The sequence below is a fragment of the Bufo bufo genome, chromosome 4 (genome assembly GCF_905171765.1).
Source record: "Bufo bufo chromosome 4, aBufBuf1.1, whole genome shotgun sequence".
Lineage (NCBI taxonomy): Eukaryota > Metazoa > Chordata > Amphibia > Anura > Bufonidae > Bufo > Bufo bufo.
Genome location: NC_053392.1, coordinates 13,710,036 through 13,735,805, shown reverse-complemented (window position 1 = coordinate 13,735,805; position 25,770 = coordinate 13,710,036). Strand labels below are relative to the sequence as shown.

Below are 25,770 nucleotides of genomic sequence, written 5' to 3'. Positions count from 1 at the left end.
ATTCTTTTTTCTCTATTACCACAAGGACCTTGTTCCGGATCCAGAGGACATCACACTGACGCCAGCGACACCCTGGATGAGGTAGAACCAGAGGACATCTCGCCGATGCCAGTGACACCCTGGATGAGGTAGGACCAGAGGACATCATGCCGATGCCAGCGACACCCTGGATGAGGTAGGAACAGAGGATATCACGCCGATGCCAGCGACACTCTGGATGAGGTAGAACCAGAGGACATCACGCAGACGCCAGCGACACCCTGGATGTGGTAGGACCAGAGGACATCACGCCGATGCCAGTGACACCCTGGATGAGGTAGGACCAGAGGACATCATGCCGACGCCAGGGACAACCTGGATGAGGTAGGACCAGAGGACATCACGCCGACACCAGTGACACCCTGGATGAGGTAGAACCAGAGAACATCTCGCCGATGCCAGTGACACCCTGGATGAGGTAGGACCAGAGGACATCACGCCGACGCCAGTGACACCCTAGATGAGGTAGGACCAGAGGACATCACGCCGACACCAGTGACACCCTGGATGAGGTAGAACCAGAGAACATCTCGCCAATGCCAGTGACACGCTGGATGAGGTAGGACCAGAGGACATCACGCAGACGCCAGCGACACCCTGGATGTGGTAGGACCAGAGGACATCACGCCGATGCCAGTGACACCCTGGATGAGGTAGGACCAGAGGACATCATGCCGACGCCAGGGACAACCTGGATGAGGTAGGACCAGAGGATATCACGCCGACACCAGTGACACCCTGGATGAGGTAGAACCAGAGAACATCTCGCCGATGCCAGTGACACCCTGGATGAGGTAGGACCAGAGGACATCACGCCGACGCCAGTGACACCCTAGATGAGGTAGGACCAGAGGACATCACGCCGACACCAGTGACACCCTGGATGAGGTAGAACCAGAGAACATCTCGCCAATGCCAGTGACACGCTGGATGAGGTAGGACCAGAGGACATCATGCTGACGCCAGCGACACCCTGAATGAGGTAGGACCAGAGGACATCTCGCCGACACCAGTGACACCCTGGATGAGGTAGGACCAGTTGGACCTTTCGTTTATTACCTGGTGTATTGGTCCCACCGTGTACCCTGTGATAGATTTTATCAGGTGGGACTGGGTGAGTGTAGTTATGCATTGGGTAGAGTTAGAGGAGTGCCTTAGTGTAACAGAAATTTGCCGTGACCCGCGGCTTAACTACTGCCACTTTAAAGTAGAACTCCTGCAAAAAAAATTTATTCTCTGACCTGTTAGAAAGGTGCATGATGTAATCTGTAGAGAATGTAATCTTCTCACCAGTGACTGTATTTGTGAGTTAGCCCCACCCTTCTAATTGTAGTTGTGTCATGTGACCAACTCTCTGATCTCCAACTGATACAGGACAGGTAGTCAGTTACTTCTCTAGTCATTCCTATGAGACTGAGAATGAGGCTTCCATAGGAATACACAGAAAAACTGACTTCCTGTCCACACAGAAGATGCTGTGTCAGTTGGTGAGTCTGATTGCTGGTCACATGACACAGAAGAGAATCAGAAGGGAGGTTATAACTCACAAATACAGCCACTGATAAGAAAATGACATTCACTACAGATTACATCATGTACCTTTCTAGCAGGTCAAAAAATAATTTTTTTTGCGGGAGGTCTTCATTAAGTAAATTTGATTCTCGCAGGACGCGCAAATCTGAATTGTTGCCCCGGGTGCAGGAAAGCCGAGCTACACCTTTTGCGGACAGCATCCAGACTGAATCCTGACCATTCCTGTCAGGGGTCTGTGCCCACGGTTTTCACGCTTCATCTTTGTGTTAAGAGGAAATCGCAGCTTATTCTGATTGATCCTGACTCCAAAACCATCAGCTTTTTCCTGACACAATCCGTGGAAGATCTGTGGCCTAAGGACCAAAAACAGGCTGGTCACTAAGTCGTTAAGATTCTGTCCTTTTTCCCCCACACAGAGACCCCAACAGGACCTTTAGGACATTTGTAATGATGACAGACAAGATCCAGATTCCCAACACACACAGGACTATAAGATCCAGGGACATTTATGTGTTCTACATTCAATGTTCTGGACCTGATTCTTTGCACTAAACGTCCTGTTCGGGGAAAACTGTACAGAAACGTAAAGCAAGGATGAGGTCCCACCACCACATTCATAGAGGCAACCCTCCTACATTCCACTGCTGAGCTCCGCCCTTTGCACCGGTCACATGATGGTGACATCATCACAGGTCTTTTACCACCACTTCCCTCCAGTACTGAGCTCCACCCCGTGAACTGATCACATGACGGTGACATCACTACTTCTCTACAGCTGAACTCCGCCCCCTGCACTGATCACATGATGGTATCATCATCACAGGTCCTTCAGCTTTTGCAGTGCAGCAGATACAGAGCAGGTCCTGGTTGGTAGTCACTGCTGTGGTGTCTGGAGCCTCTTCTTCTCTCTGGTATCAGCCATTTCTCCAAAATCCCTGGTACTGGTGGCTCTGAGAAGCGGGGTCTCTCCAGGAGCAGTAAGTGCGGTTCTGGATCACACTAATGCTCTTGTCCCTGGAGGATTTCCAGTCTCTCCTCATAAAGGCAACTGCAGTACTAGAAGCCTCCAGCTCCTCCAGTTCTCTCCTCTTCTCCTGAATGACCACCAAGGATGGACAGGAAGGAGATCAGCAGAAGAATATTAGAATTCACCTTGGAGATCATCTCCCTGCTGAGCGGAGAGGTAAACTTTTCTAGTTTTCTCTCCTCTTTATTGTATTTTGTCAAACATCGGGAAGGAGAATCCATCATAGGAAGTGATAGGAAGAGTCCAGGGTCCTGGAGAACGGCCTCCAGACCTTCCAAATGATGGAGATGAAGATCAGCCACCAGTATGGTCAGTGATGGATCATGGAGACCAATAGTCATGTTGTACTAGCCATGAGAAGGTAACTAGGCACTTTGTACTACGTCTAGAGGAAAAAAGGTTTCTCCACCAACATAGAAGAGGAGTCTTTACTGTAAGAGCAGTGAGACTATGGAGCTCTCTGCCAGAGGAAGGAGTCATGCGGGGATTCTCTAGAAGAGTCCAGAAGGGGCCTGGAGGTCTGGAGGGTAATAATATTCCAGCTTCTAGTGACTAGATTACTGGAGATGGGGCCATGATCCAGGGAGGGATTCTCAGTGTAGATCTGGAGTCAGGAAGGAATTTCTTTCCCTTAGTGTCTTTCTCCATCCACAGGATTACACCATAGTGAAGAAGACATTGGGGCTGACTCTCATCCTCCATGAGTCAGGAGGGTGGAGCAGGACCCCCATCACAGAGCCTCCCCCCCCTGATATATGAGAAGAAGATCCTAGAACTCACTCACAAGATGATGGAGCTGCTGACTGGAGAGGTGACACTGCTGGGAAATTCTCCAGTAACAGCACTGGAGGGGTCTGGGTGATGACGGTGTCATTGTGTTGTCAGGTTCCTGTAAGGTGTCAGGATGTGGCGGTCTATTTCTCCATGAAGGAGTGGAAGTATTTAGAAGGACACCAGAATCTGTACAAGGACTCCATGATGGAGGATCCCCGGTCTCTGACATCACCAGGTAAGAAGAGACGAGGTGAGAAGAGGCCGTGTTAAAGCTTCAGTCCAGTCATGTGCAGTGTGTACACGTGTGTAAAGACATGTAATGTAGGAGCTCCACATGTTATTCCCGGTCACATCACGTTAGAGCCTACATTTCCCATATACATCACACTTCTCCATAGGCTCCATCCCCCTGACAGATATAGTGTCCTCTTGGCCTCCATCGGCCGGTACAGTAGATGACACTATTCTATACAGAGGGTCCTGCAGGAAAACCTGTGCCGTGCCGTATACATGGGGCTTATGGGTGACGTCTGCCCCTGTGTGACTATATAGAATGATAGGACTGTACAGGGGAGACTTCACCTCCTTCTATCAGAGATCTACCTTAGGAAACCCTCCTGATACCTACCTCTGATGGAAGGCTCAGACGTGGTGTGAACATATCCTTATTCCATAGTCACTTTCCAGTAGTTCTCCTCCCTTCATGTCTGGGATCCTCTAGTCACTCCACAAGCAGAGAAGACACAAGGTTCTATACGTGTCTGGAGGAGAAGGTGGGCTCTTCTCTCTCCTCCTCCAGTCTGTGGTCCTGTCAGAGCGGACATGTGTCTTCTAGCAGTAGATGTACGGCCCGGAGTGTTCTAGCTGCGGAGGCTCCACAATATGTCATGGGCTTCATTTTCTCTTAATCCGAGAATCTGCTCCAGAATAAATAGGAGTGGGGTGACATGGGGGGTGCAGATGAATCGGGCAGCCTGAGGGGTTGACAGACGTCCCTGATGAGCGGCCGATGCCTGAGCTCCACACACACATTCCTTACTTTACTGTACTGCTGCATTAGGGTGTGTTCACACACAGCAGATTTGTTGTAGAGGTTTCTTCTCTTGAAAACCATACCACATATGTGAATTTGGATGTTCCTGCAGGAAGGGTATGGATATAGCAGTGGATGATGGTAGACAAACCTTGTTTGTTGATCCCTCTCCATATGACTCTCATCCTAGATATTTAGCCTCTTGGATGCTGTGGACAATAACCACTGCGGTATCTGAACAGTTGTACGGAGCAGAGTTGTTCCAATACCATAATTTTAAAATAAATTTTTATACCAAGAAAAAATTACAATCCTCGATACTATTCGATACCACACGAAAAATATACCCATACATTAACCCCATGTTGCCAGTTGTGAGAACTGATTATTTATCACCACTAGAACATTCTGCTTATCACTGTTTATTGTATAAGGGCAGGAGAGGTGAAAACTGATTATCTATCATCACTAGAACACCCAGCTTATCACTGTATATAGTATAAGGGACAGGAGAGAACACAGGAGAGGTGAGAACTGATTATCTATCATCACTAGAACACCCTGCTTATCACTGTTTATAGTATGAGGACAGGAGAGAACATAGAAGAGGTGAGAACTGATTATCATTACTAGAGAACAACCTGCTTATCACTGTGTATAGTATAAGGGACAGGAGAGAACACAGGAGAGGTGAGAACTGATTATCTATTATCACTAGAACACCCTGCTTATCACTGTTTATAGTATGAGGACAGGAGAGAACATAGAAGAGGTGAGAACTGATTATCATTACTAGAGAACAACCTGCTTATCACTCTGTATAGTATAAGGGACAGGAGAGGTGAAAACTGATTATCTATCATCACTAGAACACCCTGCTTATCACAGTTTTTGATAAATAAGGGCCTTAGATTTATAGAACATAAGAAATATTTATGTTTAAGATTTCTAAACTTTTCTAAATTTATATGAAAGTTATGCAATATTAATAACTGTTAATATTGCCTTTTTAGCTGGAGTTATTACATTTCTACCAACTCTGACACCACAGCCCCGTGTCTGCCAATAGATTACTCATGGCGACAGGAGATTGTGCTCCCCTATCTTTCTGTATCATACTGTTATAGACAGCAGCAGTAATGGAGGACATTTCACAGAAAACCGAACAGGTTACATATGAATTAAGCAGTGACATGAGACAGTGAGGGTAGGAGGGTGATTATCAGGAAATAATGCTCATTGCTGATGTTTTCCCTGTGTAAAGAAGCCACTGATCATCTGATCAGTGAGAAAATACTTGTTCTTTGGGTAAAAGCAGTGTTTATGTTGCACCCGAAATCATCGCTTCTGGGCAGCAGATTTTCCTCTGTAATCAGGGATCTGCCAACAATGAATCTGTATGGGGACAAGTTATCACAGTAGCCATGACTGATCCTCATGCAGAGAAGTTGATTGCCACATGTATATGAATCATTTCAAAACCACCAACTGTCTCTGTGTCTGTCTCTGTGTCCCTTTTCTTTCTCCTCCTCCCCCTCTCCTCCCCATACAAATCTATGTAATCTGATCTCTCAGTGAGCAGGCAGCTCATCTTCAAGATGAATTAGATGAAAGAGGAGGAGGGAGCAGGAGAAGAGTCTGATAACAGGAGAAGGAAGCATTTTCTAGGAAAAGATGTACTACAAAGGTGTTTAAAGGAATTCTGTCATCAGGAAAACAGGAAGTTCTGCATGTCAACAACCTGCCCAGATGAGCTAATGCAGAAGGCAGGGAAGGAAAGTCCTAATGTGAAAAAGAGGTATACGTGGCAACTCTGAGCAGATGAACAAATATGTCACTATGAAATCGAAGAACTCCATGAAGGCACAAAGTTGGCTGGTCACTAAGGGGTTAAGTTATTATCCCCAATTGATATAGAAGGGTCTTATGTGCTGGCAGGGGACAGGCCCGATTGTCAGAGAAGGTGATTTTCAGATTTACTAATGGTATCAGGTCTGGGTTTATGTAGTAGAAGTAATCACCAAGTATAAAGCAGAGTCATGTGGCCAGATTTATCATTAGCTAAAATCAAATTTATGGTGTGAAAAAGTCGCAAAAATGTGCGCAATTTCACTCCAGTGAGGGTCATGCTTATGCTGGGAACATTATATATGCAACTTTTCTGTCAGAAACCTTTAAACCTGCAACTTTTTAGTAAAGACGTGCAACTTTTGCAAACTTGTGCAAAGCCACTTACTGAAGCATAAACTGCTACCGTCAAACCACATTTATCACAGTATTAAAGGACCATTAATAAATCAGATTTTAGTTTTTTTAGCCAAAAGTGACTTTAGACATATGTAAAAGTGGAGTAAGATGTAAGTGCAATGATAAATCTGGCCCATGGACTTTATCATTCATCCATGATAAAGAGTTATACAGAGATTTATTAGGCCTCTTTCACACGGGCGTTGCGGAAAAATGTGCGGGTGCGTTGCGGGAACACCCGCGATTTTTCCGCGCGAGTGCAAAACATTGTAATGCGTTTTGCACGCGCGTGAGAAAAATCGGCATGTTTGGTACCCAAACCCGAACTTCTTCACAGAAGTTCGGGCTTGGGATCGGTGTTCTGTAGATTGTATTATTTTCCCTTATAACATGGTTATAAGGGAAAATAATAGCATTCTGAATACAGAATGCAAAGTAAAATAGCGCTGGAGGGGTTAAAAAAAAAATAAAAAATGTTTAACTCACCTTAGTCCACTTGATAGCGCAGCCGGCATCTGCTTCTGTCTCCTTTCTTTAGGACCTGGGTAAAGGACCTTTGATGACGTCACTCCGGTCATCACATGGTACGTCACATAATCTTTTACCATGGTGAATCACCATGGTAAAAGATCATGTGACGTACCATGTGATGACCGGAGTGACGTCATCAAAGGTCCTATAACTGTATTTAATGCTCACCATAGGTCCTTCAACAAAGGAGACACAAGGAGATGCCGGGCTACGCGAGCAAGTGGATTAAGGTGAGTTTAAAAAAAAATTAACCCCTCCAGCGCTGTTTTACTATGCATTCTGTATTCAGAATGCTATTATTTTCCTTTATAACCATGTTATAAGGGAAAATAATAATGATCGGGTCTCCATCCCGATCGTCTCCTAGCAACCGTGCGTGAAAATCGCACCGCATCCGCACTTGCTTGCGGATGCTTGCGATTTTCACGCAACCCCATTCATTTCTATGGGGCCTGCGTTACGTGAAAAACGCACAAAGAGGAGCATGCTGCGATTTTCACGCAACGCACAAGTGATGCGTGAAAATCACCGCTCGTGTGCACAGCCCCATAGAAATGAATGGGTCGGTATTCAGTGCGGGTGCAATGCGTTCACCTCCCGCATCGCATCCGCGCGGAATACTCGCTCGTGTGAAAGGGGCCTAAGGCTGCAGTCACACAGGCAGGTTTTGTGTCAAAGCCAGAAAGGGATTCAAAAGGAATATGAAATATAAGGGATGTACACTGGTGCTTTGTGAAGCCTGCAGAACTTTCTATATATACTGCATGGATTTCACCTAAAACGCCATCAGAAGACCTAAAAGTAGATAAAGAATATTAAGCTCGATCATTTATTTATTGAGGAGATTGATCCAATATCACATCTGTGATCGGAAATGTATGTGAACCTTTGCTTTCACTATCAGGCGTGATTTGCGTGTGCAGCAGTAACTGCAACGAAACATTTCCGGCAATTGCTGATTAGTTCCGCACATCGGCTTGGAGGAATGTTCATCCATTTCTCAGCTTTAACTCTGTTATGTTGGTCTAACATTGTTGACTTCATTCCTTGATTTAGTTTTCTTTATCTACTTTTAGGACTTGTGTGAAAATCTGATGCAGTTTTAGATCGGATTCATGCAGGAATATTGAACATTTTATACGGTTCACAAACCTTCAAGCAGCACTGTGTATTTCTATTTTCTGCTGGATCCACTTCTGATTTTGGCTTAAAATCTGCATGTATGTTTCCAGTGTAATACAAAGGTTGTAAATGTATCTACTTTATGGTTTGAAAATGAATATCACAAAGTCTCTTTTTAATTAACAGAAAATCCCAGTAAGATCTCTGAGGGCAACTTCATGTTATCGCTAGATCATATAGTAGAAGATGAAGATATCGGGCAGCGCTCTTCAGGAGGAAACCTCATTACCTGTAATGTCCATCCAGGACTTCACAGTACAGATCTATCATATAATCCTCCAAATCATGAGGAACCTTCTCCTGACCAATCACAGATTGTTACCACAAGTAATGATAAGAAACTGGGTAAAAGAGAGAAGTCGTATTCATATTCAGAATGTGGGAAAGGTTTTAATACTAAAGAGAGCCTCAACGTTCATCAGAGAAGTCACACAGGAGAGAAGCCGTATTCATGTTCAGAATGTGAGAAATGTTTTAAACAAAAGTCAGATTTCATTACACATGAAACAAGTCACATAGGAGAGAAACCATATTCCTGCTCAGCATGTGAGAAATGTTTTATTACTAATAACATGCTCAAGGTTCATCAGAAAAGTCACACAGGAAGGAAATTATATTCATGTTCAGAGTGTGGGAAATGTTTTATAAGAAAGTCAGATCTCTTTATGCATGACAGAATTCACACAAAAGCAAAGCCATTTTCATGTTCAGAATGTGGGAAATATTTCATTACAAAACGCAACCTCAAGCTTCACCACAGAATTCACACAGGAAATACGCCATATTCCTGTTCAACATGTGGGAAAGGTTTTATATTTAAATCAAAACTTGTTGCACATGAGAGGAGTCACTCAGGAGAGAAGCCGTATTCATGTTTAGAATGTGGGAAAAGTTTTACACAAAAGTCAGATCTCGTTATACATGAAAGAGGTCACACAGGAGAGAAACCATATTCATGTTCAGAATGTGGTAAACGTTTTATAAAAAAGTCAGATCTTGTTATCCATGAAAGAATTCACACAGGAGAGAAGCCATATTGCTGTTCAGAATGTGGGAGATGTTTTACAAATAAGTCAGATCTCGTTAGACACAAAAGAATTCACACAGAAGATAAGCCATTTTCATTTTCTGTATGTAAAAAATAAAAATGTTTTACAGGAAAATCTAATCTAAAGTCATTAGATAATTTACAGGGAGAAGAAACCAAATTCTTGTCATAGGAGCAAACAAGATATTTTTTGCTTTTCTACACACTGAATTTACATCATTGCAATACACCCCGTGGACAAAGTCATTTTTGATTATTAACCTCTTCAGGACACAGGGCGTACAGGTAAGCCCTTATGTCCTGGTACTTAAGGACACAGGGTGTATCTGTACGCCCTGTGTTTTTCGATCACCGCCGCGCGGCGGGCGGTGATCGGAAGTCGGTGCCTGCTCAAATCATTGAGCAGGCACCTCGGCTAAATGTGCGGGGGAGTCCAGTGACCCCCCCCATGTCGGCGATCGCTGCAAACCGCAGGTCAATTCAGACCTGCGGTTTGCGGCTTTTTATTGTGCGGGCGGTGGCGGCGGTGGTGCCAGTGGGGGAGACCTGATGGCATGGAAGGCAGTGCGATGCCTTCATGAGACATCTTCACTGCCTTACGGTGACGAGCCTGTGAGATCCAGCCCCCTGAATCTCACAGGCCGGAAGCTGTATGAGTAATACTCACTGTATTACTCATACAGCCAATGCATTTCAATACAGAAGTATTGGAATGCATTGTAAAGGATCAGACCCCCAAAAGTTCAAGTCCCAAAGTGGCACAAAAAATAAAGTGAAAAAAAAGTTGAAAAAATAAAGTTTTCCCCCCAAAAAATGAAAAGTTTCAAGTAAAAATAAACAAAAACGTCATTTTCCCCAAATAAAGTAAAAAAAATAGGGTAAAAAAAAAGACATATTAGGTATCGCCGCGTGCATATCGACTAGCTCTATAAGCATATCACATGACCCAACCCCTCAGATGAAAACCATAAAAAATAAAAACTGTGCTAAATAAACCATTTTTTTGTCACCTTACATCACAAAAAGTACAACAGCAAGCGATCAAAAAGGCGTACGCCCACCAAAATAGTCCCAATCTAACCGTCACCTCATCCCGCAAAAAATGAGCCCCTACCTGAGACAATCGCCCAAAAAATAAAAAAACACTATGGCTCAGAATATGGAGACACTAAAACATCATTTTTTTTTTTTAAAAAAGCTGTTATTGTGTAAAACTTACATAAATAAAAAAAGTATACATATTTGGTATCGCCGCGTCTGTATCGACCGGCTCTATAAAAATATCACATGACCTAACCCCTCAGATGAACACCGTAAAAAATAAAAAACAAAAACTGTGCTAAATAAACCATTTTTTGTCACCTTACATCACAAAAAGTGTAATAGCAAGCGATCAAAAAGTCATATGCACCCCAAAATAGTTCCAATAAAACCGTCATCTCATCCCGCAAAAATCCTACCCCACCCAAGATAATCGCCCAAAAACTGAAAAAACTATGGCTCTCAGAATATGGAAACACTAAAACATGATTTTTTTTGTTTCAAAAATGAAATCATTGTGTAAAACTTACATAAATAAAAAAAAAGTATACATATTAGGTATCGCCGCGTCCTTAATAAGTTACTCTATAAAAATATCACATGACCTAACCCCTCAGATGAACGCCGTAAAAAATAAAAATAAAAACGGTGTAAACAAAGCCATTTTTTGTCATCTTACATCACAAAAAGCGTAATAGCAAGCGATCAAAAAGTCATATGCACCCCAAAATAGTGCCAATCAAACCATCATCTCATCCCGCAAACAATGAGACCCTACCTAAGATAATCGCCCAAAAACTGAAAAAACTATGGCTCTTAGACTATGGAGACACTAAAACATGTTTTTTTTGTTTCAAAAAGGAAATCATTGTGTAAAACTTACATAAATAAAAAAATTGTATACATATTAGGTATCGCCGCGTCCGTGACAACCTGCTCTATAAAAATACCACATGATCTAACCTGTCAGATGAAAACCGTATGGCATTCCTTTCCTTCTGCGCTCTGCCATGTACCCGTACAGCAGTTTACGACCACATATGGGGTGTTTCTGTAAACTACAGAATCAGGGCCATAAATATTGAGTTTTGTTTGGCTGTTAACCCTTGCTTTGTAACTGGAAAAAAAATATTAAAATGAAAAATCTGCCAAAAAAGTGAAATTTTGAAATTGTATCTCTATTTTCCATTAATTCTTGTGGAACACCTAAAGGGTTAACAACGTTTGTAAAATCAGTTTTGAATACCTTGAGGGGTGTAGTTTCTTAGATGGGGTCATTTTTGGGTGGTTTCTATTATGTAAGCCTCACAAAGTGACTTCAGACCTGAACTGGTCCTTAAAAAGATTTGCTTCTAAACTTCTAAGCCTTGTAACGTCCCCCAAAAATAAAATGTCATTCCCAAAATGATCCTAACATTAAGTAGACATATGGGGAATGTAAAGTAATAACTATTTTTGTAGGTATTACTATGTATTCTAGAAGTAGAGAAATTGAAACTTGTAAATTTGCTAATTTTTCAAAATTTTTGGCAAATTTTGTATTTTTTTATAAATAAAAATTATATTTTTTTACTCCATTTTACCACTGTCATGAAGTACAATACGTGACGAAAAAAACAGTCTCAGAATGGCCTGGATAAGTCAAAGCGTTTTAAAGTTATCACCACTTAAAGTGACACTGGTCAGATTTGCAAAAAATGGCCTGGTCCTTAAAGGGACTCTGTCACCACTTTCTAACCCCCCCTTTTAAAAGTATTGTTATCTCCATGGCGCCCCTGTGATTACAAAGGTGTTGTTAGAAGATAAATTCGCCGTCTCCTTTTGATAAAAAGAGCTTTTATCTAACCTGTCAATCTTCTTGATAAGGTGCCCAGGGCGTTTCTGTTGGTCTCAAGCTGCCGCCCGCCGCCGCCGCCGTTGGTGCCCAGCTCCTCCCCTCATGCTTTCAGCGCCGCCCGAATGTAATGAAATACGCCTCCGGCTCTCTCTCAGTGCCCCCTCCTCCTTTTCAAAGATCCCGCGCGTGCGCACAGGGCTGTGCCTGATGCGCCCGTGCGGACATTTACAATCAGCCTCATTGAGCGAAGTGCGCATGCGCGCACTTCGCTCAACCTCCTCATCAGACGAGCACTGCAGCCGGCCACTCAGAGCCTGCCAAGCGCTGTATGGAGCAGCACGCAAAGACATACAGAGGACTATATTATATCGCCCTTTTCTACACTCCAGAATTTTGAGGTAAAAACAAGATTGATAACAATATTAATTACTATAGTATTCTATTGAAATGAAACATATATAGATCGATATATATATATATATATATATATATATACATACACACTTACACTCAACTCTCAGGGGGCAAAATACATAACTGGGTGTGTAGTGTGTGTGTGTGTGTATATATATATATATATATATATATATCGATCTATATATGTTTCATTTCAATAGAATACTATAGTAATTAATATTGTTATCAATCTTGTTTTTACCTCAAAATTCTGGAGTGTAGAAAAGGGCGATATAATATAGTCCTCTGTATGTCTTTGCGTGCTGCTCCATACAGCGCTTGGCAGGCTCTGAGTGGCCGGCTGCAGTGCTCATCTGATGAGGAGGTTGAGCGAAGTGCGCGCATGCGCACTTCGCTCAATGAGGCTGATTGTAAATGTCCGCACGGGCGCATCAGGCACAGCCCTGTGCGCACGCGCGGGATCTTTGAAAAGGAGGAGGGGGCACTGAGAGAGAGCCGGAGGCGTATTTCATTACATTCGGGCGGCGCTGAAAGCATGAGGGGAGGAGCTGGGCACCAACGGCGGCGGCGGCGGGCGGCAGCTTGAGACCAACAGAAACGCCCTGGGCACCTTATCAAGAAGATTGACAGGTTAGATAAAAGCTCTTTTTATCAAAAGGAGACGGCGAATTTATCTTCTAACAACACCTTTGTAATCACAGGGGCGCCATGGAGATAACAATACTTTTAAAAGGGGGGGTTAGAAAGTGGTGACAGAGTCCCTTTAAGGTGAAATAAGGCTGTGTCCTTAAGGAGTTAAAGAGGTTGTCCCATGTCGGACATTGAGGGCATATCGCTAGGATATACTTAAAACAGAGACCTCAAAGTACCTCAACCATATGCATGGCTGCCCTCCGTTCATTCCTATGGGAGTACAGAAAATAGCAGAGCAACACCCACTTTGTTAATCACCTTGAGTGCTGTCTATATCGAAGTTTGGTCTACAGTGGTGGTTCTTGGACCAGCGCCCATGGATTCTAATACGATCTGGTATGACAAGCTGATGTTGAATACTACTTGGCAGAGCTGTGGGAATAGGTCTTTCTTGACTTCCTCTTCTGTGGCCTTGCTGGAGAGAAAATGAGAAGTGGAGTCTAAAAGACTCATGTGATTTGCTTTCTATTATATCTGGACACTTTATCAATTCCTAGAGGTTTCAGGTCTCATCTGTGACCTACACTATTTCCTGACAATACCTCTCTTTTTTCTAAATATGAATAAATCTGAATTAAAGTCTCACTGGACTAAACATTGTGAGATAAATTAAGTGGTTAACATGAATTGTACTAATTGTACTTAATTGTCAAGTATTTTCCGTTTTTTTGTTGCATGATTAAATGTCTTGGGCATCTATGAAGAGCATGAATTTGAGGGTGAATTAGGAAATATGGTTTGCTGTTTTCTTGGTGTTCTGTTTGGTAACATTTAGAGAGGAACTTGGACGTGGCAAACGGGGAACTGCTTGGACACTGAGACATTATGAAATATAGACAGGGACTTTTGCAGTATTCTGAGTCATGTCTGTATGTCTACATGTAGTTTTCCTTACCATTATGCTTCTGAAAACAGTGGTAGGTTGTGGTGGCTCACTAGCAAGTAGTTAAGGTATGGTGCTGCAAGCTCATATAGAGGGAATCACCCCACCCTCTTTTAAAAGGCAAATGTAGTAATAGAAAAATGAGCGAGCACTCATACACTTGGCAACCAAATTGAGATGTGCAGAAAATATTTATTATATCCCCATAAAATACAAGTAATAAAATTTATAAGAACAATGTAGCAATAATATACAACATTACAGTCACATATATTGTGGTAGATATGATCAACACTATATTCATATGACTCAATAGTGTCGATAAATTCAATAATATATATCTCACCAAAAAACTTCAAGTATATGCTGTTATTTGGGAAGAGGGGGTATTATCTTCTAGCGCTCTATCCCAATTTGGGAAACTGAATGTCACTGAAAATGTTGTAGGTGTATTCACTGGGAGCGCAATATGTTCATAAAGTGTCCACAGGAATCCTGATAATGTGAAAAGTCTCTTATAGCATATCCTTTTAAGGTCGATATGAGCTTTGGATTGAAGAAAACTTTAAATCGATATTTGGCTTACCGTCTAGCGTCTGCTGTCTCCCTATTGCTTCAATGGAGCTTTAAATATTTGCCGGCTTATTCAGCGCTTTTCAATGCAGGTACATCTCTTGTTTCACCATACGCGTTACGGGTAGATTCACTCTCCCTTCCTCAGTGGTCAAGAGTTGACCACTGAGGAAGGGAGAGTGAATCTACCCGTAACGCGTATGGTGAAACAAGTGATGTACCTGCATTGAAAAGCCTCCGATAATACTGTATGGCCATACAGAAGAAAATCTCTACAGTAAAGGATTAACTATTCTTATCGTCGAAAGCTGCACCAAAGGAAATTGCGGAACAGAGTGGCAACTCCTGCGATCTTTGGAACTCCCGCGAAATTTAAACCAGCTTGCTGTATGGAGCGACTGAATAAGCCGGCAAATATTTAAAGCTCCATTGAAGCAATAGGGAGACAGCAGACGCTAGACGGTAAGCCAAATATCGATTTAAAGTTTTCTTCAATCCAAAGCTCATATCGAGCTTAAAAGGATATGCTATAAGAGACTTTTCACATCATCAGGATTCCTGTGGACACTTTATGAACATGTTGCGCTCCCAGTGAATACACCTACAACATTTTCAGTGACATTCAGTTTCCCAAATTGGGATAGAGCGCTAGAAGATAATACCCCCTCTTTCCAAATAACAGCATATACTTGAAGTTTTTTGGTGAGATACAGTACAGACCAAAAGTTTGGACACGCCTTCTCATTCAAAGAGTTTTCTTTATTTTCATGACTATGAAAATTGTAGATTCACACTGAAGGCATCAAAACTATGAATTAACACATGTGGAATTATATACATAACAAACAAGTGTGAAACAACTGAAAATATGTCATATTCTAGGTTCTTCAAAGTAGCCACCTTTTGCTTTGATTACTGCTTTGCACACTCTTGGCATTCTCTTGATGAGCTTCAAGAGGTAGTCCCCTGAAATGGTTTTCACTTCACAGGTGTGCCCTGTCAGGTTTAATAAGTGGGATTTCTTGCCTTATAAATGGGGTTGGGACCATCAGTTGTGTTGAGGAGAAGTCAGGTGGATACACAGCTGATAGTCCTACTGAATAGACTGTTAGAATTTGTATTATGGCAAGAAAAAAGCAGCTAAGTAAAGAAAAGCGAGTGGCCATCATTACTTTAAGAAATGAAGGTCAGTCAGTCAGCCGAAAAATTAGGAAAACTTTGAAAGTAAGGGCTATTTGACCATGAAGGAGAGTGATGGGGTGCTGCGCCAGATGACCTGGCCTCCACAGTCACCGGACCTGAACCCAATCGAGATGGTTTGGGGTGAGCTGGACCGCAGAGTGAAGGCAAAAGGGCCAACAAGTGCTAAGCATCTCTGGGAACTCCTTCAAGACTGTTGGAAGACCATTTCAGGGGACTACCTCTTGAAGCTCATCAAGAGAATGCCAAGTTGTGCAAAGCAGTAATCAAAGCAAAAGGTGGCTACTTTGAAGAACCTAGAATATGACATATTTTCAGTTGTTTCACACTTGTCTGTTATGTATATAATTCCACATGTGTTAATTCATAGTTTTGATGCCTTCATAGTCATGAAAATAAAGAAAACTCTTTGAATGAGAAGGTGTGTCCAAACTTTTGGTCTGTACTGTATATACTATTGAATTTATCGACACTATTGAGTCATATGAATATAGTATCGATCATATCTACCACAATATATGTGACTGTAATGTTTGTATATTATTGCTACATTGTTCTTATAAATTTTATTACTTGTATTTTATGGGGATTTAATAAATATTTTCTGCATATGTCAATCTGGTTGCCAAGTGTATGAGTGCTCGCTCATTTTTCTATTGTTACATTATGCTTCTGATTGGCTGCTTTAACCCCTTAAGGACCCTGCCATATTTCACCTTGAGGACCAGGCCAATTTTTGCAAATCTGATATGTGTCACTTTATGTGGTAATAACTTTAAAACGCTTATACTTATCTAGGCCATTCTGATATTGTTTTCTCGTCACATATTGTACTTCATGACAGTGCTAAATTTGAGTCAAAATATTTCATTTTTATTTATAAAAAAAATACCAAAAAAGTTACCAAAATTTTTGAATAGTTAGCAAATTTGAATTTCTCTACTTTTATAATAGATAGTAATGATAGTAATACCTCCATTTGAAGCTCCCCTGATGCACCCCTAGAGTAGAAACTCCAAAAAAGTGACCCTATTTTGGAAACTATGGGATAAGGTGGCAGTTTTGTTGGTACTATTTTAGGGTACATATGATTTTTGGTTGTTCTATATTTTATACACTTTTTGTGAGGCAAGGTAAGAAAAAATAGCTGTTTTGGCACAGTTTTTATTTGTTGTTATTTACAACGTTCATCTGACAGGTTAGATTATGTGGTATTTTTATAGAGCAGGTTGTTACGGACGTGACAATACCAAATATGACTAATTTATTTGGTTGTTTGTTTAAGTTTTAAATAATAAAGCATTTTTGAAAAAAAAAAAATTTGTGTCTCCACATTCTGAAAGCCGTAGTTTATTTTTATTTTTTGGGCAACTGTCTTATGTAGGGGCTAATTTTTTTCGGTATGAGATGATGAAGGCATTGTGTAACTGTGGTCACTGACCATAAAAACCTTATGTTTGAGGGTTGAATCCCCGTCAAGCCAGATGGGCTCTGTTTTTTACTCGTTTTGATTTTTCCATTACGTTCAGGCCCGGAAGTAAAAATGTGAAGGCGGACGCATTATCTCGGAGCTTCCATGCTTTTCAACCTACTGAGGTACCACCTGAATCCATCCTACCAGCAAAAATCTTCATAGCAGCTCTAAACCAGGATATCTCGGCTCGCATTAGGTCTGAACAACATCTGGCACCGGTATCCACCCCAACAGATAAGTTGTTTGTTACCATACAATTTCGTCTCCAGCTGTTGGGTGAGTGTCATGATTCTGCCTTTTGTGGACATCCGGGTGTTGAGGGCACTAAGGATCTGGTTTCTAGATCTTATTGGTGGCCCACTCTAACTAGGGATGTCAAGTCCTACGTGTCAGCCTGTGAGGTTTGTGCCAGGTCCAAGACACCTAGGACTCGCCCTGCTGGTAACCTACGACCCCTACCCATTCCCAGTAGACCCTGGTCCCATATTTCAATGGACTTTATAACGGACCTACAGCCGGCGGAGGGTAAGACTGTAGTTTGGGTAGTAGTCGATAGGTTTAGCAAGATGGTCCATTTCATTCCCCTGGCTAAACTCCCGAATGCCAAAACCCTGGCGTCTATTTTTGTGAAATAAATTGTTTGTTTGCATGGTATCCCGGAAAATATTGTTTCTGACAGGGGTGTGCAGTTTGTGTCCAAATTCTGGAGGGCCTTTTGTCAAAGATGTCAAATTTCATTGTCTTTTTCTTCTGCCTACCACCCTGAGAGTAATGGTCAGACTGAACGCCTTAATCAGTCTGTGGAACAATTCCTGAGGTTGTATGTTGCTGATGACCAGCAATTATGGGTGAAATTTCTTCCATTGGCTGAATTTGCTTTGAATAACCGTGTCAATTCTTCTGCTGGGGTTTCACCTTTCTTTTGTAACCATGGTTTCCATCCCCATTTTCATTCTGGGTCATCAGTCTCCTCCTCTAACCCTGAGGCGGATAGGCTCTCCTCTGAACTGTGCACAGTTTGGGCTCGGGTTCAATCGAACTTAGAAAAGGCTCAAAGTTCTCAGAAACTCAAGGCCGATAGGAGACGTTCAAGGGGGGTGAATTTTCAGATTGGGGATAAGGTATGGTTGTCCTCCAAGAATCTCTCTCTTAAGGTAGATTCTAAAAAGTTTGCTCCTCGTTTTATTGGACCATATAAGATCACGGAGGTGATTAACCCGGTATCATTTAGGTTGGAGCTGCCCGAGTCATTCCAGATTCATAATGTGTTCCATAAATCTCTACTTAAAAAATATTTTGAACCGGTAGTACCATCGAAAGCCTCGCCTCCGCCGGTTCTTGTTAATGATGCTGTCGAGTATGTGGTGTCTAAAATAGTGGATGTCAGGAAGGTGCGTAATTCCTTGCAGTACCAGATTCACTGGAAGGGGTATGGACCTGAAGAGAGATCTTGGGTACCTGCTAGGGAGGTTCATGCTCCTAGACTTGTCGAAAATTTAATTTAGAACACCCTGAAAGTCCATCGCCTGAAGTCTTGGGTCCGGTGGCCCCTTGTAAAAGGGGGTACTTTAATGGGGTTCCGAAGGTGAACTCGGTCTCCCATTAGCCGCAGACCTGCTGCTTAGCTTCGGGAGCGAGGATCTGTGTTTGACCTCGTTCCCAGGGCGGCTTTGCTAGCTGGGAGGTCCCTGCTTCTAAGTCTGCCTTGAGCGCCGAGCTGATCACTCGGTGCTCGACTGGTTGGTCTGTCGGTCATGTGACGCTGGCCACGTCACATGACCCTCACTCCCCACTATAAATACAGGCAGCCTGCTGGCCACAGGTTGCCTGTTAATTTAGGTTCCACCTATGATTTGTCTTTCCTGGCGTACTTACCTCCTGCTGAATTCCTGACGATCCTCTGCCTGCTCCTTGTGTACTTTGCTGCTCTCCTGGTATTCTGACCCCGGCCTCCTCCTGATGATCCTCTGCTGACTCCTTTGGTACTTCACAACTCTCCTGGTATTTATGACCCCAGCTTCTCCTGACAATTCTCTGCTTGCTCCATTTGTACTTTGTAGCTTTCCTGGTATTGACTCAGTCCGTTCACGTTCTGTTGTTTGTCTGTCTGTCATCCCTGCACTTAGTTCAAGCTAGGGATTGCCGTCCAGTTGTCCCCTGTCATTAGGACTCGCGAGGCAAGTAGGCAGGGCCAGGGGTAAGGGTGGAGCGCAGTGGTCACTTCCCTCCCCCCTGTGTGTGTGTGTACGCGACCGTTACAGGTGCGATATACCTGCTTCCACCAAATATTGATTGAGGGCTGCAATATACCCGCTGCCATCTTGGCGCCTGGGTCTGGCAAGTGCGCGGCCTTCTTTTTAAGGAAACACTGCATATCTTGCTGACCTTTGTGCAATATCAGCATGTCTGGGGGGTCAGGCCCCCTCTCCCTTCCATACTTGACCATCTTAGTGTGGGTCACAGCTTCTGATCTGGTCTTTTCCGCTCAGACGTACAGGAGCTGAGACTTCTTCAAGCTGCCATCCACTTCAGCGGCTAGGCTCCGATCATGGACCGAAGTAGTGCATGTCTCCGTGATTTTTTTACAGTCAGGAAAAAAATACAGATGTGTGGCCAAACACATTAAAATCAATGGGTTCGGCAAATTGTTTTTTACAGTAGAAATCAATTTATGAAGTCTCGTGAGACTTCGCGAAGCAATAACTTCGGCTCATCGAAGCCAATACATTCTTATACTGTACGGAGCTCCTGCTCAGTACAATATTGGAACGAAGTTTTATGCAAATCGACTTCGAATGTTTCATCCGAAGTCGATTCGCTCATCCCTAATTATAATCCCCTTGTGGGACTATTAAATGGTTTAAAAAAGTAAAAAAATAAAATAAAGAATTTATTAAATTAACCCCTTCCCGACTGCCATACGGCTATATACGTTCTATCTGCACATACCTCATGCAGATAGCACATATATAAACATCATGGCAGCTCTTTTATTAAAGCTTCTGCCTCTGCACTGCCGCTGTCACGGACAGTGCAGAGTCCAGTATTGCCAGCAGGGGACCAATCAGAGTGGTCCCTTGCCTGCGATTGCTCTGATTGGTTAGTCTGTGCAGACTAACCAATCGGATCGCCGCAGTGTAAAAGTGCCAGTTTCAGGCTCTTATCTGCACTCTGCAGATCAGAGCCTGAAATCAGGTACCATATCCTCCGTGCCCCCAATCTGTGCCCCCAATATGTGAGCCTCCTGTCCCGATCTGTGCTCCCTTCTGTGCTGCCCTGCATCCAGCTCTGCCGGCCGTGCACTGTGTATGTGCCGGCAACTGTGCCCTCCTGTCCCATCCATGTCCCCTGGACCCCTGCAATCTGTGTCCCCTCCCCAGTCCTCATCTGTGTCCCCTTGTGCGGTGACCCTGCTGTATCTGATGGAGGCGGCTCTGTTCCTGAGCCGCCACCATCAGCAGCGAGTGACAGCTGTATACTGACATTCTGCTGTAACCCCTTAGCGGCATCCAAGGGGTTAACAGAGGGGCTCCCTCTCTCACCCATCGATGGCAGCCCCCGGATGGTTTCCATGGCAACCGTGCAAGGCGTCCATTGTTGCCATCTATCAGTGTCAAACTGATAGTATTATACTTTGCAATGCAAGAGCATTGCAAAGTATAGTACAGCCATTAAGCCCCACTTGATCTTCAAGATCCAAGTGGGACTTGATAAAAAAAAAAGGTGTGGAAAAAAGTAAAAGTAAAAAAACTAATGTAAAATAAAAAAAAGTACATTAAAAATAAAACAAATTGTCTTTTCCCATATCCACTCATTTAAAGGAGATTAAAAAATTACAAAATTTTTATAAACTACACATAATTGGTATTGCCGTGTCTGTATTGACCTGATCTATAAAATGATCATGGTACCAATCCCACGTGGTGAACGCTGTAAAAAAAATAAAAATAAACAATGGCAGAGTTGCAGTTTTTTTTGCTTCACCTCCCAAAAATAATTTATAAAAAGTGATCAAAAAGTCATATGCATCTCAAAAATTATACCAATAAAAACTACAGCCCATCCCGCTAAAAATAGGCCCTCATACAACTATGTTGACATAGAAATGAAAAAGTTATGGGTTTTAGATTTTGGTATGCAAAAAAAAAGTTTAATAAAAAGTGATTTTATGATTTAAAAGTGGTAGAAAATGAAAAAAAAACTATTCAATTTTGGTGTCGCCATAACTGTATCATCCCACAGAATAAAATTATGATATCAAATATACCACATGGAGAACCCCATAAAAAAAAAAAAAAAAAAAAACAGAAATGCAATTTTTGACCGTTCACCTCCTAAAAACATTAGTAAAAAGCACTCAAAAAGCCATATAGACCCCAAAATTGTACCAATAAAAATTACAGCCCGTCCTGCAAAAAAAAGAAGCTCTCATGCAGCTACATTGATGGAAAAATCAAAAAGTTATGGGTCTTCGATTTGATGATGCAAAAAAAAAAGTTGAATAAAAAGTGATTTTATGATATAAAAGTGGTAGAACATAAATAAAACAATATAAATTTGGAATCGCCAGAACCGTATCAACCCACAGAATATAACCATCGTATCAATTATACTACATGGAGAACCCCATAAAAGCTAAAAAAAAAAAAAAACACTGGCAGAATTGCAATATTAGCCAGTTCACCTCATAATTTTTTTTTATAAAAAGCGATCAAAAAGTCATATGTACCCAAAAATGGTACCATTAAAACCTAAAGCTCACCTCGCAAAAAATTAGCCCCCACACAGCTCAGTCAACAAAAATAAATAAAAAAGTTATGGCCCTTAAAATCTATTTTAGCAAATTGCATGTTAGAAAAAGCAGATGCCGCTCCTTTGCTTTTGATTTCTGCCGTCTGCCCAAACAGCAGTTTACGACCACATATGGGGTGTTGTCGTATTCAGGAGAAAATGGGTAGCAAATTATGGGGTGAATTTTCTCCTGTTATCCCTTGTTAACCACCTCCGGACCGCCTAACGCAGGATTGCGTTCCGGAGGTGGCAGCGCTGCGCAGAGTCACGCATATACGCGTCATCTCGCGAGACGCGAGATTTCGCTCAAAGCCGGCAAAATTAAAAGAAGTATTTCGTCACCAGCCTGCCAGCAACGATCATTGGCTGGCAGGCTGGCGATTTTCAAAAAATCCAATCCAAAGTCATATAACAGATCATATTAGTAAATATGATCTGTTATATGGCTTGTCTGCTCCTGTGCTGGTCCTTTTCGTCGGTTGGATCCAGCACAGGAGCAGACTGAACTGTGAGTACACCAACACTACACCTTAGCCCCAGATCACCCACCTGCACCCCAATTAACCCTTTGATCACCCCTTTGATCGCCCCTGTCAATCACTAGTGAAAGGAAAAAAAGTGATCAGTGTAAACTGTCACTTTTTTTTTTTCACTGGTATTGACTGATAGGTTTTAGGGATAGTTTAGGCCCCTTGGTTAGGTAGTTAGCGTCAGTTAGCGCCCAGCCCACCGCACCGCAGTCACTTTTATTCGCTGTTTAGCGTATCGCTAATCAGCATTTGTACTTTTATAGTATCTGTAAGTGATCAAAACTGATCACGGTCAGATCTATAATAGTATTAGTGTCACTTTAGTTCGCCCTCCACCCAAAACGCAGTGTTTGCCCGATCAGGCCTGATCGGTCGCCCACACGTGCGTTCACCCACGCCCGCCCCACCGCAGTGACAAAAAATATATATTTTTTGATCACTGCACATTCATTTTACACGCACTGCGGCGATAAAAAAAATCAGTTTTGATATTTTTTATCAACCGCAGCAGCCTCCGATACTTCGCTAGCCTCCCCTTTGTAAGACAGGTTTGCTTTTTTTCTTGGGTAGTCTCAGGGAATACCCCTAAATTTAGTAGTCCAAAATGTCAAACAGGGGGTATTCTTCTGAAGAGGCCTACAGGATTCTGACCCAGTCGGATGAGGAGTGGGAACCCTCATCTGACGAATCTAGCGGGTCAGAATATGAACCTGTGGAAAGCAGTGGCTCTCTGACCCAAAGTTCGGACGAGGAGGTGGAGGTCCCTGGCAGCACCAGGCGTACCCGGCCCCATGTCGCTAGACCACAGGTTACGCAGGATCCGCTTCAAGAGCAGCAGAGTGGGGCTGTCGCTGCCGGATCACGTGGTGAGGCATACACCAGCAGCGCAGCCCTTCCTGGACCTAGTACCAGCACTGCCGTACAACCTGGTGAAGTAGCGAGCACCAGAAGGGCAGTTGAAGCTGGTACGGTGGCACGTGCACTAGTTACCCCGTCGCAGCCACCGCACAGACAGGCCCGTAGAGCCCCTAGAGTCCCTGAGGTGCTGGCAAATCCTGATTGGCAGTCACCAACTTCAGCCGCACCAGTAGTTCCCCCTTTCACCGCCCAGTCTGGAGTTCGGGTTGAGACGGCTCAAATCGGTTCGGCCCTGGGATTTTTTGAGCTGTTCTTGACTGCGGAGCTCTTGGACTTAGTCGTGGCAGAGACCAACCAGTATGCCACACAATTTATAACCGCAAACCCGGGAAGCTATTATGCCCAGCCTTTCCGGTGGAAACCAGTCCAAGTTTCCGAACTTAAAATTTTTTTGGGCCTTCTCCTCAACATGGGCCTGACAAAAAAGCATGAATTGCGGTCATATTGGTCAACGCACCCAATTCATCACATGCCCATGTTCTCTGCTGCTATGTCCAGGACACGATTTGAGACCATCCTCCGTTTTCTGCATTTTAGCGACAACACCACCTCCCGTCCCAGAGGCCACCCTGCTTTTGACCGGCTCCACAAAATTCGGCCCCTCATAGACCATTTCAACCTGAAATTTGCAGATTTGTATACCCCTGAGCAAAACATCTGCGTAGACGAGTCCCTAATACATTTTACCGGGCGCCTTGGCTTCAAACAATACATCCCAAGCAAGCGTGCCCGGTATGGGGTCAAATTGTATAAGCTCTGTGAAAGGGCCACAGGGTATACCCACAAATTTCGGATCTATGAGGGAAAAGATCAGACCCTGGAGCCGGTCGGTTGCCCTGACTACCTGGGGAGCAGTGGGAAGACAGTCTGGGACTTGGTGTCACCCTTATTCGGCAAGGGGTACCATCTTTATGTGGACAATTTCTACACAAGTGTGGCCCTCTTTAGGCATTTGTTTCTAGAACGGATTTGCGCCTGTGGCACCGCGCAAACTAGTCGCGTGGGCTTCCCCCAACGGCTTGTAACCACCCGTCTTGCAAGGGGGCAGAGGGCTGCCTTGTGTAACGAAGAACTGCTCGCGGTGAAATGGAGAGACAAGCGTGACGTTTACATGCTCTCCTCCATTCACGCAGACACGACAATCCAAATTGAGCGAGCAACCCGTGTCATTGAAAAGCCCCTCTGTGTCCACGACTATAATGTGCTCATGGGAGGGGTGGACTTCAATGACCAGATGTTGTCTCCGTATTTAGTTTTCCGCAGAACCAGACGCTGGTATAAGAAGGTGTCTGTATATTTGATTCAATTGGCGCTGTACAATAGTTTTGTTCTCTACAGTAAGGCTGGGAGAACAGGATCCTTCCTCAAATTCCAGGAAGAGATCATCGAGAACCTCCTTTACCCAGGAGGTTCCGTGGCCCCATCCACCAGTGTAGTTAGCCGTCTACACGAGCGACATTTCCCCAGTGTCGTTCCTGGTACCTCAACCCAACCGTCACCCCGAAAAAGATGTCGTGTCTGTAGCAGGAGTGGAATAAGGCGTGACACCCGCTATTTCTGTCCTGACTGTGCTGACCACCCTGCCCTATGCTATGGAGAGTGTTTCCGGAAGTACCACACACAGGTACACCTAGCATAGGGATCACATCTCACCAGGACAGGCACACAGGGCTATTAGGGCCCATTCACTCACAGCTGCTGCAAACCTCTCCTTTCACCTGGGATAAAGTGCATAACGTACTTCGCCACATCTTTGGGCGATTTGCACATTGTCCCATGGGGAAGGAGAGGTTTGTTCTATAAAGGTAAAAAAAAATAAACAAAAAAAAAATTACCGGTAAGTAAAAAAGTTAAAAAAGTTAAAAAAAGTTAAAATGTTCTGTTCTAAAGTTAATAAAGTTATTGCGTTGCGGCCTGGTTTTTTCTTTTTTGTTTTGTTTTTTTTACCTTCCAGGTGGACCAACCGATGAACCAGCTGCAGCACTGATGTGCATTCGGA

At 43.3% G+C, this 25,770-nt stretch overlaps 1 protein-coding gene across 2 annotated transcripts; it reads left to right on the top strand.

The window, feature by feature from the left end:
• The first annotated feature begins 2,560 nt into the window (after positions 1–2,560).
• Positions 2,561–9,636, top strand: LOC120998364 (oocyte zinc finger protein XlCOF6.1-like). Of its 2 annotated transcripts, XM_040429034.1 has the most exons (5): positions 2,561–2,755; positions 3,254–3,410; positions 3,485–3,608; positions 8,493–8,837; positions 9,174–9,636. In XM_040429034.1, the coding sequence occupies exons 2-5, from the start codon at positions 3,300–3,302 to the stop codon at positions 9,509–9,511; spliced, it is 918 nt and encodes a 305-aa protein (XP_040284968.1). In that variant the 5' UTR covers positions 2,561–2,755; positions 3,254–3,299; the 3' UTR covers positions 9,512–9,636. The 2 variants fall into 2 exon arrangements, with proteins under 2 accessions (XP_040284968.1, XP_040284967.1); XM_040429033.1 differs by having other exon boundaries at positions 8,493–9,636.
• The last annotated feature ends 16,134 nt before the right edge of the window (positions 9,637–25,770 follow it).

What these genes read in the sequence shown, in the direction of transcription:
- LOC120998364 (XM_040429033.1), top strand. Translation starts at nt 3,300, where the DNA reads ATGAGTCAGGAGGGTGGAGCAGGACCCCCATCACAGAGCCTCCCCCCC. An exon ending in TGGAGCTGCTGACTGGAGAG is followed by an intron (nt 3,411 to 3,484) that starts GTGACACTGCTG and finishes TTGTGTTGTCAG; the next exon opens with GTTCCTGTAAGGTGTCAGGA. An exon ending in CCGGTCTCTGACATCACCAG is followed by an intron (nt 3,609 to 8,492) that starts GTAAGAAGAGAC and finishes TTTAATTAACAG; the next exon opens with AAAATCCCAGTAAGATCTCT.